The following is a 13,661-nucleotide window of genomic DNA, read 5'->3' as shown; positions in this document are numbered from 1 at the left end:
CTGAGATTAGAGCCCGTTGTCTTTTGACTTACAGGTAAAAATAAAACAGGGTAAGTCATACTCTTGACTTAGGCCATTATACTACAGGGGTAGAAGAATAGCATGATCTGTTCTACTGAGGATGTGGGTGATTTTACCAGAAGTGGCCAGCAACAGGAGGAGATAACTAATGCAAAAAAAAAATGTTTTGTCAAAAAAATGACTTAGGCATTTATTTTGGGAAGGTGACGATATGTACCATTCTTCAAAGAAGCCAGTGCTACCCTCACATGAACCTTCACATTATCATGATGTGTGTCATCTGGAGTGCTTTTCATTTGTCATGAGTAAATGACAGTCAGACAACCAGTGCTCAACATGACGCGCAAAAGATCATGCTCAACATGATGTGCATTTTTGTATGAGTCAGTGTACTTTTGGGTTTCACACCTATTTCCTATGCTCACTTGTGTGGCACTCAGAATTAACCATAGAGAGCTTCTAGAAAGGATCAGTCTGAAAAACGTGTGTGTTCCTACAGTATGTGTGTGTTTATGTGGATGTGTGTGTTAGTCTGTGAGCCCATGTGTGTACTGTATGTGTTTGTGTGTCAAGTCATGTTTGATTTAAATTAGTATTTTAAATGTGCATTTCGGATGATATAAATAAAAGTGCAGCTGTGTTGTTTTGGTTGAGTAAAGATAATTCAAATCCAGTTCCACTGAAATTAGTTGGAAAGCAAATTTTAAAAAGAATGATTAATGCTAGCCTGGCACGCCCTCCCAGTGACGCAACACCTTCGGCTTTTGCTGTCGCTGGTCTGGTCAACTGCTAATCGGGAAGGATTTCTGAGTTCCCGAAATCTGCGGAACTGCCCCCTTTGGTCGAGAACCACAACTGCTCAACTTTGAGCAGCTCCAACGGCTCTGGGTAGAGGCGTGTTCAAGGCAGAGGAAAGAGTGTTGTTATTGGTTTAAACTCGGCAAACCGCTTTCTGACATCGACCAGTAGCAAATCGAGGCACTTAAAGGAGGCGGGTCAACCAGCGCGTGTTAACACAGGTTCTTGGTCAGACTAAAGTCTCGCAGAGCCTTTGAAAGTCGATGGTAATCAGGCTAGATTAATGCATTAAAATGGTAGATAAAGCATTTTGGAAAAGAGCTCTTCATTTGTCTGTGGGTTAACTGAGGGATAAATGAGTAAATTACTATGAACGATGCATATGTAACGTGTAACATTACAGATTTCATCCAGATACATCCAGAGACTGTGGTAGTGATTTGATTTGTTGTCAAATTCTGTGAGCATTACATCACAAAATATTGGCTTATGCATGTCTTGAGAGTGAATATTTTGATTTGAGCTCCAAGGAATTTCACAACACAAGATATTGGCATGATTTGGCTTTTGGCTGAATTTTAGTAGGCCATTGGCAGCCATTTTGCTGAGTGAGACAAATTAAGAAATGTGAACGAATGGTTTCCGTGATTGTAGAACAACTCAGCTTTGTGTCATACCTCTCCAACAGCTCTCCTGCAGCATTGGCAAATAACAGTAAACCACAGCCTCTTTGAGCTTATTGCTTAAATATACATGTTTGTGCTATTTACTCAAAGATGTCTGTTTAAAGTTATTTATCCAAAGAGACAGTAGGCATTAAGGTAATTTTGTCCCACTGAATTGCATTGACCGTTAATGAACTGTTTACTATGCATGTGTATTCTTTCAGATTACTAAGATTCCATTTATTGGACCTGGCTGTGAACAGATGATGACTTGCAGTGCATGTCTGATGGCCTATTCCTTCATGGGCTGTCACTGGTGCCAGAACCGCTGCACAAGGTCTTTGCAGTGTGAAAATTCACCCTGGATTCAAGACTCATGTCCTCCTCTTATTAACATGGTACTCAATCTTGATTATTTGATTATTTGTCTTTGCAGCACGATGCATTACTATTTTAAAATATTACTGACAACAACAACAACAATAATGATAATTGTTTGATTATTTGGGGTTGTTTGAAAACATTTGTAGATATCCCCATCCACTATTCCAATTGGTGGAGAAACAAAAGTCACCATCTGTGGGAGAAACTTTGGTTTCACCCCGCGTGAGCGATTTGACCCAAAGCTGATTCGCATCACAGTAGCTGGAACCACTTGCAAGCTTCTAGAGGGAAATAGTCACCGGTAAGACTGATTCTACATTAATTGGCAATCAGATGGCACATTTTCATTCTGTTCCAATTTCACATGACTTTGCCAGATTCCAGATGTAACTGAACTTCTCTGTCTCAGGACTCTTTCATTTACAACCAGTCTATTGTGAAGAAGGGGGGGAGTAAATTCCCCCCATGGAAATTGCTTATGTGCTCTATGTGGAGCAGTGTGGTCATTATTGTATTTACTACAGTTAACAACTTGTTTATCCTGATAGGCCACAAGCAGTATTCTGTTTATTGTTCACCATGCTGATGAGCTCTTTGTGTTAAGGTTGGTTTGTGCTCCGGATCATGTGAATGCAAACCATTCAAATCACATTGTGGAAGTACACAGTGGCAAAGAGACTGGAGAAAAAGATGGACCCTTGTATGTGGTAAGCTTATTCATTCATGAAGAGTACTTCAATTACATCAGACCTAGAATCTGTGAAACTTAATAACAGAGCCCATTTTCCTGCACAATCACTGAAATATCCAAAACAAAAAATGTGTAATCTTGTATTTTTTCTGCCTGATACATAAATATTCATTAAAATATATTTATCTGTGTTAGAACCCTGCTATCAAGAAGATCTTTCCAGAATTTGGTCCCAAGTCAGGTGGAACATTACTCTCCATTCATGGCTCCTTCTTAGACTGTGGGACTGAGACAGTGGTCAATGTTGGGAATGCAACCTGTGAGATTAAGAGGTAAGCAATATTTTAAAATTGTCTACAGAATTAATTGTATACAGAAATGTACAGAAATATGCATACAATTGCACAATGAAACAGTTAGTTAGCCTGTGTTCACACTTGATGTCTTTTTTTGACTAGAAAAGTTGACAAGGGCGTTTTTTCAGTATGCTGGCAGTATTGATTTCAGAAAGCAGCCAAGGAAGTACTACAGACATACCAATGTGAGCTCCTCTAGAGCAGTGGTTCCCAAACTTTTCTGGTTCATGGCACACCTAAACATATCTCTCTCCATCCACCCCTATTTTTTACCTTTTACTTTCAACCTCCTTTGTGCATTACTTGTACTTCCATGCTATTTTATTTAACCTTGTAATAAACTGCTCACAAAAAGTAAGGAAACTTGACTTTGGCCCATTATATCTCCCCTTTAGTAATACCAACTAGTAAAGTGTTTCATATCATTTTTATCGTTGATTTGTCACCTTTACAACGAGGTATAGCTTGTAAGCATAGGGCAATCATGGAATGAGCAATACAGTCAAATGTCTGAGTAGTGCCAACCAAAAATGTGCCAAAATGGCCAGTAATAGGGTTCTGCTGCCAGACATCTCGTTTTGGGCTTCAAGTGCTACCAGGTGAGTTTAGATACCGGGATGAGATTCTGGAGCCAGTGGCAATTCCATATCTCCAGAATGTGGGACCAAATGCCATCCTCCAGGATGACAACGCTCGCCCCCATAGAGCTGGGATCATCAGAGAGTACCTCCAGAATGTGGGAGTGGAGAGGATGGAATGGCCTGCCGTGACGTGAGTCCAGACCTCAACCCAATTGAACACTTGTGGGATCAGGTTGGGCGTGCTGTACTGTACGTGCCAGAGTCACCAACAGAACCAGGTTGGCTGACTTAACAGATCCTTATTGAGGAATGGAATGCCATCCCACAGCAGAATGTAGCCAGGTTGGTGACCAGCATGAGAAGAAGGTGCCAAGCTGTTGTGGCTGCATAGGGATCCTCTACACGCTACTGAGGACCCTGACACTGAGTATAAAATGAACGCATGTATGCCTAACATGTTTTGTTTTCCTCATTTCTGTGGGAGAGTGCAATCGTAAATGCTTGAAGTAACAAAGGTGAATTCCAACAGCATAACAGGCCATTTTGGCACATTTTTCGTTGGCACTACTTACACGTTTGCTTGTGTTGCTCATTCCATGGGAGCCCAATGCTTACAAGCTGTACCTCATTGTAAAGATGACTAATAAACGATGAAAATGACATAAAACACTTTACTGATTGGTATTATTAAAGTGGAGATATAATGGGCCAAAGTCAAGTTTCCTTACTTTTTGTGAGCGGTTTATGTTGTATAGGCCATAACTGCTTTTGTCATTATATCATTACTATGAGAAGATGAGGTTTATCTATTTTTTGTTTTATTAAAATGAACCACTCTCTTCAATTCAACTTATTTAATAGAACTTTTGAAAAACAGAAATATCTGGAATAGGCCTTCATGTAAATACAGCGCCCTCCACAATTATTGGCACCCCTGGTTAAGATGTGTTCTTTAGCTTCTAATAAATTAATTTTTTTCCCAAATAATGTAGGACCACAATGAAAAAAAGTGTAAAATCCAACCTTTAATGCAAGTGCATTTATTTAGAAGGAAAAAAATCCCACATTAAGAAATAATTATTTTACATCAAATCATGTGTGCCAAAAAAAATAATTTCGTTTTCAAGCCCTGATCACAACTGTATTTTGAAATTGATATTACAGCTAATTTCTTGGAGTTTCTATTCCACGGCACCCCTGAGCATGTGTCACGGCACCCCGGAAAAATCCCAGGCACTCACTTTGAAAAAAAGGATGTTACACCCATGACTGATTAAGAAACATAAAAGCAACCCTTTTGCGCCCAGCGCTCAGCATTTGATGGTTATGCTGATGACACCAAAATCTAATTGGCCCTATCACCTTATGACTATGGTCCCCTAGACTTACTATATCAGTGAATTTACTAAATCAACCACTGGATGTCTCAAAATGTTCTTCAGCTTAAAAAGGAAACTGAAGTAATTACATTTTGGAAAAAATTAAAGAAAGACCACAATCAACTCTATACTTAAATCCCTAACCAGTATAGGGTAACCTTCCAGTAACCTACAGAATTTATTTTGCAAGTGTTGCTGCTTGTTTACAGATCATTAATCATTCATCTCCGTCCAGCATAGGCCATCTTGTGCCAACTTTACCTTTTGAGACTTATTGAGTGTTTTTTGTTATTCTATGTTATTATTAGCTGTTATTTGTTTCATTTTTGTTTAATGTCTGTCTTTGTACGTCTTGTGTCACGGGTACGCTGCTGATTACGCCGCTCCGTCCGACTTCATTTGTTCGGTGCGACTTGTTATTTTTTGAATTAGCTTGTTTGTCTTTGTCTTGGTGTCACGGGCATGCTGGCGACTACGCCGCTCCGTCTAGCCACTGTTGTCTTGTGTATGTTTCTTGTTTGTCTGATCGTTTGTTTTACAGCACTTTGGTCAACTGTTGTTGTTTTTTAAAGTGCTATACAAATAAATTGACATTGACATTGACATCATTCATTTCCATATATTCACCCCCCAGTTCTAAATGTGTTATTGAGGTACTCTATGTCTATTTTCTACACATTACTGCAAGTGTCTAGCCTAGAAATTTAGACGCCCCTAGCGGCAGCAAATGTAATTTGGCTGGCGGGGCAGTCTAGGCACGATCCATTGAGCCAGGGAGCTGAGAACCCGAAGCACCAGCGGGCCAATCACAGCGTGTATGGAGTCGGTGGGTGGGCTTAGCATAATGGTGACTGACATGCGACCAGAAGTTGCGACGGTAACGCATCCTGTTATTTGAAAACAAGACGATGATTCGTTTAGCGTTATCCTATTGCGTGGAGAGGGAAGGTTACGCATCCTGCTACTTGAAAACAAGAAGATGATTCGTTTAGCGTTATCCTATTGCGGGGAGGGAATTTGAAAGACAACTGTTTATCCCACCCCTCCGATTGAGCCCTGTCTACGGTGAGTGTCCAGACCCTACATCTTGATGTGGGTCTGGCTCGTCAGGCTAGCAAGTGTCTGTACGTTATGTCATTTTTATGTAGCCTGCCCAACTTGCTACAACTAATATGAAATCCCTGGTTCAAAATACCAAAATCATTTTTAAAAGCTTTATATAAAGGATTTGTTTTTATTTGTCTGCCCGTAGTGTGTCGGCGAGTAAACTTATATGCAAGACTGCACCTCAAGCCTCACCTTCTTCCCAACCAGTCACACTTACGATTGATGGAGTGCCACTTAAGGCGCCAGAAAGCTTCACATACAATAAAGATCCCTTTATTACAAGCATCCAACCAAAGAGCTCATTTTTCAGGTGGGTCACTAGGAGAGTGGTGTTTCCACCCGCCTTCCAGCTATGCACTTTATGCACATATTATCTATTGTCTTTTGTAATGTGTTTCAAAAAAATATAGAGTCATAGTCTTATAGAGTCTTCTTAATTATTAATTGTTAGCATAAAAAGCAGAATGATTAAGCATAAAGATTTGTGCATTTATGCATGTACAGTATGCATGTATGCACAGTAGATGTATGGGCATGTATTGTAAGTCGAAAGTAAGTCGAAAATCAGTGTTGATTTTTGGCTAAACAGTGAAATGTTTGTATTGCCTGTAGTGGGACAAAAGTATGGTATGAAACGTGTGAAACATCTATGAAAAATATCCTCCCCTACTGTGTTCCCATACAGTGGAGGTAGTACTGTGTCAGTGCATGGGATCTATCTTCACTCTGCTCAGCAGCCCCAGATGGTTCTCTCTCATGAAGGGAAAGTGATTAAAGAGGTGAGTTCAGGTTGTTGCCAACTTTAAGAAAGAATCTGGTCTAAAAACAACCTAGGAGTGTAAGCTTCCTTTTGTGACCAAAATGATGTTAATCGGAGTAGTTTTGAGTAATCAACCACATTGCACATCAAATCACATGCATCTTATCGAAATGTAACACAATAAAGAACATCATAGAACAAAACAACAATTCTGTCAGCTTTGTGTGAACTACATGCTCAGTCTCATTAATGACACACTTGTATTCCATGTAATCTGACCTTGTGAGCCTGCTTGCACAGAATGTACACCTACTGTCATGTCACCAACTGTTTTAAGAAAATCTCCACACACTGTTAAATTGTACTCCATTAGCCTACAATCACAAATTCTATCATACTTATCTAACATAGTTTTACATACTTATTTTAAAGCAAAATGTTCCTGACCTAAATTAAGATCTCCTGAACTACACTCAAATCATTGTAAAACAATTACACTTGCAACTGCATCCCATTAGTGCTACTGTGCCATACAAAAAGCAACTGCTGCAACTGTTTATTTGGTAAATATTATTGCCAAGTAAAGCCCAACGCCCACCAGACACGTACGCGGCGCGCCGCGCCACGCCACGAAAAAAATTAGAACTCCATTGTTTTCAATGGAGCAAAGCCCACTGGAAACGTCTGCCGCGCAGCAGCCGCACAGAGATAGAAAACTATTCTAAAATCCTGCGCGTCAAGCCCAGACCGCCGAACACCGCTGAACGGCGTGTCTGGTGGGCGTTGGGCTTAACTGCCATGTTGACAGGAAAAACAATCAATGAATTGCTTATCCACAATATTCCTTAACCAACAATGGGCGTCGCCATGACACCTCAGTATTCAGAAAACGGTTTTCTATTTCCGGCGAGGCTGCGTTGTATCGATTTTAACATGATGGTTGACAGTGCTTAACATAATATAGCGCATATAAAAGTAAACTTTTATATTTCATATTGGTTATATATTATGTAGTATATCCATGCTGAGGACAGAATTGTCAACATTTCGAAAGAAATCTAAGAAGCATACTCTAGTTAACGTACTGACGTAAGTGCGTAAGTTGAAAACCGAACAGATTTCCGGTTTAAGGAATAAGGTAGATATTTTGAGAAGTGTGAAGTATATAGGATAATGGTGTTAGAAAAGCATAAAGACAAATACTTATTCAGAATAGCTAAGTGAGGTATTAGGGACTTTGCTTTGTGTCATTGTCAACAACAGCCCTTAGCTGTTCTAAAATCATTGAAACCTATAGCCTCTTTGGACTTATTGCACACCTCTAACAGACATCACATTGACTGACATTAGTGTTTACAACTATTCACTTGTCCCATGGCCTCTTCAACTGAGGACACATCATGTGCTGCCACAGCCATGTCAGAAATGTTTTACAGTATTATTACTTCAACTTCCGCTCCCTGTCTACATCCCCCTTTCTCGCTTTTCTGACACTCTGCACCATAGAAACGACCTCAAGTACCCCACCAACAGCCTAACAACCACTTCAACAGAGAGTCATAGTCCCGCCCTTCCGCTTCAGGTCCATGGTCAATTACGAAACAAATATGAATATAACATTAGATTTTGTGAAAGCCAGTGGACATTACATTCCGTTTTGTCTGAAACTGCATGGTGGATATTTTTGCTGTGCAAGCAGTGATATTTCCTTCAGGAAATACATTTCTTGTTATTACTATTAAGAAAATACTCATGAAGGTGGCCATAAAAATCCTTTGCTTTAGATTGAGAAAGATATTGATATCTGATTTCAAAAACTGTGATTGAGCTGCTGTGTTCTGGAGCTGCTCTCTAAAGGGCAAAAAATGATTGAATAGTAATAGCATGTAAACTCTGCCAGTGATTGATTCTAAAATGGATAGTTCCAGTCCTTGATTATGATTGGTTGAATCACGTTTGATGCCATGGCCGCATTTCGTTCTATATTACTGCGCTACCACAACTCAACAAGTAATTGCATCTGGAAGTTGCTTGGCAACCATTTTGATAGAGCAAATATATTTCTTAGCGGATCTATATGAATAAATAATAGAATAGAAATAGATTATAAAATAAAGGCATAGCATTTCTTGATTTGGGAGGTTGGGGGGTTTTAGCCACTCTGTTTGCATATTGTGCCTAACATCGCCCCTTAGCTGTTCTAAAATCAGTGGAACCTATGGCCTTAAATAACATCTTTGGACAGCAGCAAATGTCTTCTTAACAGTTAATACTTCTGAAACTGCCAGATGTGGGCAGCCGGCCTGAAACATGAAATGATTCTGAATGTTTTTATTTTCAAATAACTTTATTTGTATAGAAACATCAACAATACACATTGTCTTAAGGCTCACAATGGAAGCATAGGCAAGAGCAAACCTTTTGTGGCAATGATGCATGAAAAAAATACAGGAAGAGGCCTTGAGAAAACTCAGCTAAAAAACAGTGCTTCCTGTGGGACAATGTGTGTGGAGTATGAAAATTGTGACAGTCATCACATCATATGGCATCCTAAAGATATGAAAAATGATCTGAAAAATGTAAAAAGCTCTTTTAAGTCTACTAAGTCTGTATTTAATACATTACCATCCATGTTTGGAAGGATATGTAGCAAGAGGGAAATACAGTATGATAACAAAACAATATGAGACGAGAGCAGCAAGGGTAGGCCTACTGTATATTATAGTCAGCACCAACAGCCAGACTATTCTACCGGTACTGTTAAATTAATGATTCACACTACAGCCAAATTGCTCGCCCTGAGGCGGAATTTGCTAGGGTGGCATTCGCAAGATGTTTTGCTGTGTGGAAACCTTCTGAAAGGCCAATCAGAGTTTCATCCCCAGGGGCTATCCCCCCTCTGCGCAGAAATCTATTACTTAAATGACCAATATCTTGTGACAATTACTAATCTATGTTATTTTGATTATTCATATGTCATCCCCTAAAAACCTGAGCCAAGGGTACTTGTACTTGGAGTCGGACATGTCCCCCCAATATTCAAATATGTTCAAGATGTTGCAAACTAAACTCACCATAATACATTCTATACATTGTAACAGACCATTGCATTGTTTTGATGGATCATTTAATGATATAGCACCATACTAATGCTAACACTTTACTTCAGCAATAATGTTGGCTGAAGTGGTACATTAACATTAACTTATATACCGTAGTTATTTTGTGCTGGAACTGTAATTGTGGACACAAATGATATTTTGCTAAATGCACACATTCTGCACTGGCCTGGGCATATTGACTTCGAAGGCAAGAATAATTCAGCAGTGTCTATTTAGTTGTCTGGCTTTTTGTAAAATCACTTAGCATTTCTGAGCAATACCTGTCTGACCTCCTTATTTTTTCCATTATGTTTTTGTCAGATGTTCTGTCAGATGGGAAAGGATAGACCTTGCATTCAGTGCACTACCCCTTCTTTAAAAGAGCTGAACTTTCGCACACCCGTCATCACAAAGGTGGCCATTAAACTTGATGGATTCTATACGGACCAGTGTGACCTTCTGTATGTGGAAGACCCCGATTTTTCTGCGTTTCAGCAGCCAACTATCACTATCAAAGGAGACAAGAGCATCTTAGAGATCAAGGTAAGTTCTTACCCTGTGCAAGTCTGTCCCTCCTATTGCCAAAACACACATATCACATGAGGAGCTCTCACATTCATATCACTCGCTATGGAAACAATACTGAGCCTTAAAGGAAATCCCCAGCGATTTCCGTTTCTTGAGGTTATCAAGTACTGTCAATACGATTTTTAAAATTATTATTATTTATTTATTTTTTTTAAATCAGTGCTGCCTAGCTCGAGTTGCTGGAGCCAACAACTTTAGCAGCCAGGCAGCTAAGGTGCTATACTCTGGGTCATCTTCAAATGAGCCTGGCTGCTCTAGCTGTTGGCTGCAGCAACTCGAGCTAGGTAGAACCGATTTTTTCTTTACCCAGTGACCTCGAGAAACAGAGATGTATAGAGTGGATAAGTAGATAGGCCATGTGTTCCACATTGTTCCTCCACAAATTCTCAGGAGCTCATTGTGTACTATGCTCATTGCTCATGCATTCTAATGTCTAATTTTTTTTATTTAATGGAGGATATGGTTTGTGGTGTAATGATGTAAGACAGTTTGGTGTCTTGTGTGGACTAAGAAAGCACTTTTAAGCAAGTAAATACGGGAGGGTTTGTTTTAGTCCATTCTGATGGTGCACAACAGCTGAGGAGAGGAGGTTGTGTGAGATCCATGTGTGCTCTTTCCCATGTAAGTCTAGTCCAGGCAGCTAATCCCCTTGTAACCCCTAGGCCCACTCCTGCCACTACCCTTCCCCCAACCACTCTTGATTGCACAGTGATGTTAGATAATGTTACCACACTGCTGCAGCATAGTATTTAAGATATGCATTTTTAGATGGTCTGCATATAGAACAGATATTGTTTTTATATCTGTGAAGAAATGGTAGTAGGCAGGAGAAATCAGTGGACATTGAGACTTATCTCCTGCATGGTTGTAGTAAAATAACCAGCCTCAGGTGGCCTCTATTACTCAGGAACAGGTGCAGGAGTGTGTGTCAAATCTGAAAAGCTGAGACTGTCAGGCAGGGAATGTGATTCCCTTTATTGCTCCTCAATGCAACAGAGCGAGAGAAATCAGATGCAAAGCAGGCTGGGAACCCTCTGGAATTGAGGGCCAGATTCAGGCTCTTTTGAGATTCTGACATTTTTACACCACAGTGGCTCCAATGTCTAATTGATTTAATGTTTTTATATTTTCTACAAGTTCAGCTTCAAGAATAAGTAAACTGTATGTTGTACTGTAGTATCTTGGCCGTATTATGCTGCTCAATTCAGCAAACTTGTGAAGATTAAATGATCTGTCACATTGCAACAGAGTTACAAATTACCGACCTGACAAGTGTAGCAAAATTGTGGTATATGACAGCTCAGTTACAGTGCATTTAGAGTAAGTAAGCATGATTTTACATAGCTACATCTCAACAGAATCCAGGGATATGCTAGCTTGTGGATGAGAAAGATGGAATTAACAAATAGGCTTTGGCCGTATCAAACATCAATTTAGAGCTAGTAATGGCCAGTTTGTCCTGTAAGTGGAGAAATGCATTGATGTGTGGTGGAAAGTTCTCTAATACAGTGGTTCTCAAACTTTTCCCAATGAGTACCACCTCAGAAAACATTTGTCTCTCCAAGTACCACCATTATTAGCAGCATTAAGAAATGTTAAATAAATTTCACTACAATGCGTATCTAATAAACAGAGGGCCATTTTTATTCCTAACATTTAGCCTTTTTATTATTTACTGTTATTCAAAGCCACAACTGCAATTACACACTTGATACTCATCGAGTGACAATGTTAATAACTGTGATGTTACTGCACTAAAACTGCACTGAAGGTCATATGAGCCCGACGGACGCAAAGTGCGTCAAAAAACACACCCATTCTTCTCTGTTACATTGCTCCGCGATTATTCGTCACAGCGAGATGAGACCTATATTGCATGAACGAGCAGAACCGGGGCTTTCCAACGAGACTAGATACTTGTCTGTACGAACAAGTATGAAAATAAAATTAAAGTTAAATCAAAGTATATCTTATTTACAGTCTATATTGCTCTGCGTTCACCCGCATATCCAGGACTCTCGCTTGAATTACTCGCGAATCCATCGCACAGATATGACACGCATATCAAATGAAAGAGGAGAAACAGAGCTTTCCATTGATACCAAAGACATCGATCCTTTTGTGTTATAAAAACAGACGAAGTGACAAACTAATAATAATGTCAATTAGGAAGGAGACTGGAGCACACTGAATACACTTGCAGTCTTTAATGGTGCAAACAAAGGAACTGACGTTTCGACACTACTGTGTCTTCTTCACTACTGTGTCTTCTTGACTCTGAAGAAGACACAGTAGTGTCGAAACGTCAGTTCCTTTGTTTGCACCATTAAAGACTGCAAGTGTATTCAGTGTGCTCCAGTCTCCTTCCTAATTGATTCTCCTGTAAGTCCTACTGAGAAGCACCTGTAACAGCAGAAGATTTTGGATTTTGGATGCGCAGAGTTCTTCATTTATATAATAATAATGTCATAGCTTTGGCTAAATTACTCTCGTTTGATTTACTCGTGAAATCGCTATCAGAGAGATATGGAACGCATGTCAGATGAAAGAGGAGAGCTAGAGCTATCCATAGATACCAAATACAACCTACTAGGCCATAAAACCAACGAAGTGACAGCAAAATAATAACTTCATTTACCTCCTCCCTTCGCTTGCCATCACTGTGCAGTTTAGCTATCGCTCACGTTAAATCTCGGAAACTCCCAGCGTACCACTAGAGGAAGCCCACGTACCACCAGTGGTACGCGTACCACAGTTTGAGAACCACTGCTCTAATACAACAGTTTTAGCGCTGAAAGGCTGGAAATTAACTATATGCATAATCAGCACACTCCACAGCGATCAGGCATCAGAAGTTAAGTTAAAGTTAAAGTACAAAGAATGCTTCACATTATGGCTGCATGACCACCTGAAACCCATTAACTTGCCTGAAAGCAGTGTCCATTATCCCATACATATTCAACTTCCAAATTGCAAAACTTCCCTCAAAATAAAGGAATGGAGTTAAACTTGGTGTTTTGTTGTGTTCATTGAGATTCCTCTCCATTCCTCTCACCTCTACTTCGGACCTTTACAGTCTATGCTTCGGACACATTTTTTTAGCTCAAGAGTAGCCTATGCATTGGAGGCATTTACTGACCCCTACAGAATGTTGGGTCAATGTGTCATGAGGTGACTGCCACTCCTAAATACACTATATTGCCAAAAGTATTGGGTCACTTGCCTTGTCC

At 39.8% G+C, this 13,661-nt stretch overlaps 1 protein-coding gene across 3 annotated transcripts in view; it reads left to right on the top strand.

Annotated features, from left to right (window-relative positions):
* The window catches only part of met (MET proto-oncogene, receptor tyrosine kinase), a 61,288-nt gene that overhangs the window by 31,272 nt on the left and 16,355 nt on the right, over window positions 1-13,661 (top strand). For all 3 annotated transcript variants that reach the window (XM_062546597.1, XM_062546595.1, XM_062546596.1), the window contains 7 exons: window positions 1,709-1,882; window positions 2,015-2,169; window positions 2,473-2,575; window positions 2,755-2,891; window positions 6,128-6,292; window positions 6,668-6,761; window positions 10,165-10,386. In XM_062546597.1, the coding sequence (XP_062402581.1) occupies window positions 1,709-1,882; window positions 2,015-2,169; window positions 2,473-2,575; window positions 2,755-2,891; window positions 6,128-6,292; window positions 6,668-6,761; window positions 10,165-10,386 (1,050 nt within the window). The remainder of the gene's footprint in view (window positions 1-1,708; window positions 1,883-2,014; window positions 2,170-2,472; window positions 2,576-2,754; window positions 2,892-6,127; window positions 6,293-6,667; window positions 6,762-10,164; window positions 10,387-13,661) is intronic.

The sequence above is a fragment of the Sardina pilchardus genome, chromosome 10 (genome assembly GCF_963854185.1).
Source record: "Sardina pilchardus chromosome 10, fSarPil1.1, whole genome shotgun sequence".
In the NCBI taxonomy this organism is placed as follows: domain Eukaryota; kingdom Metazoa; phylum Chordata; class Actinopteri; order Clupeiformes; family Clupeidae; genus Sardina; species Sardina pilchardus.
This window is presented reverse-complemented; position numbering and strand designations above follow the sequence as displayed.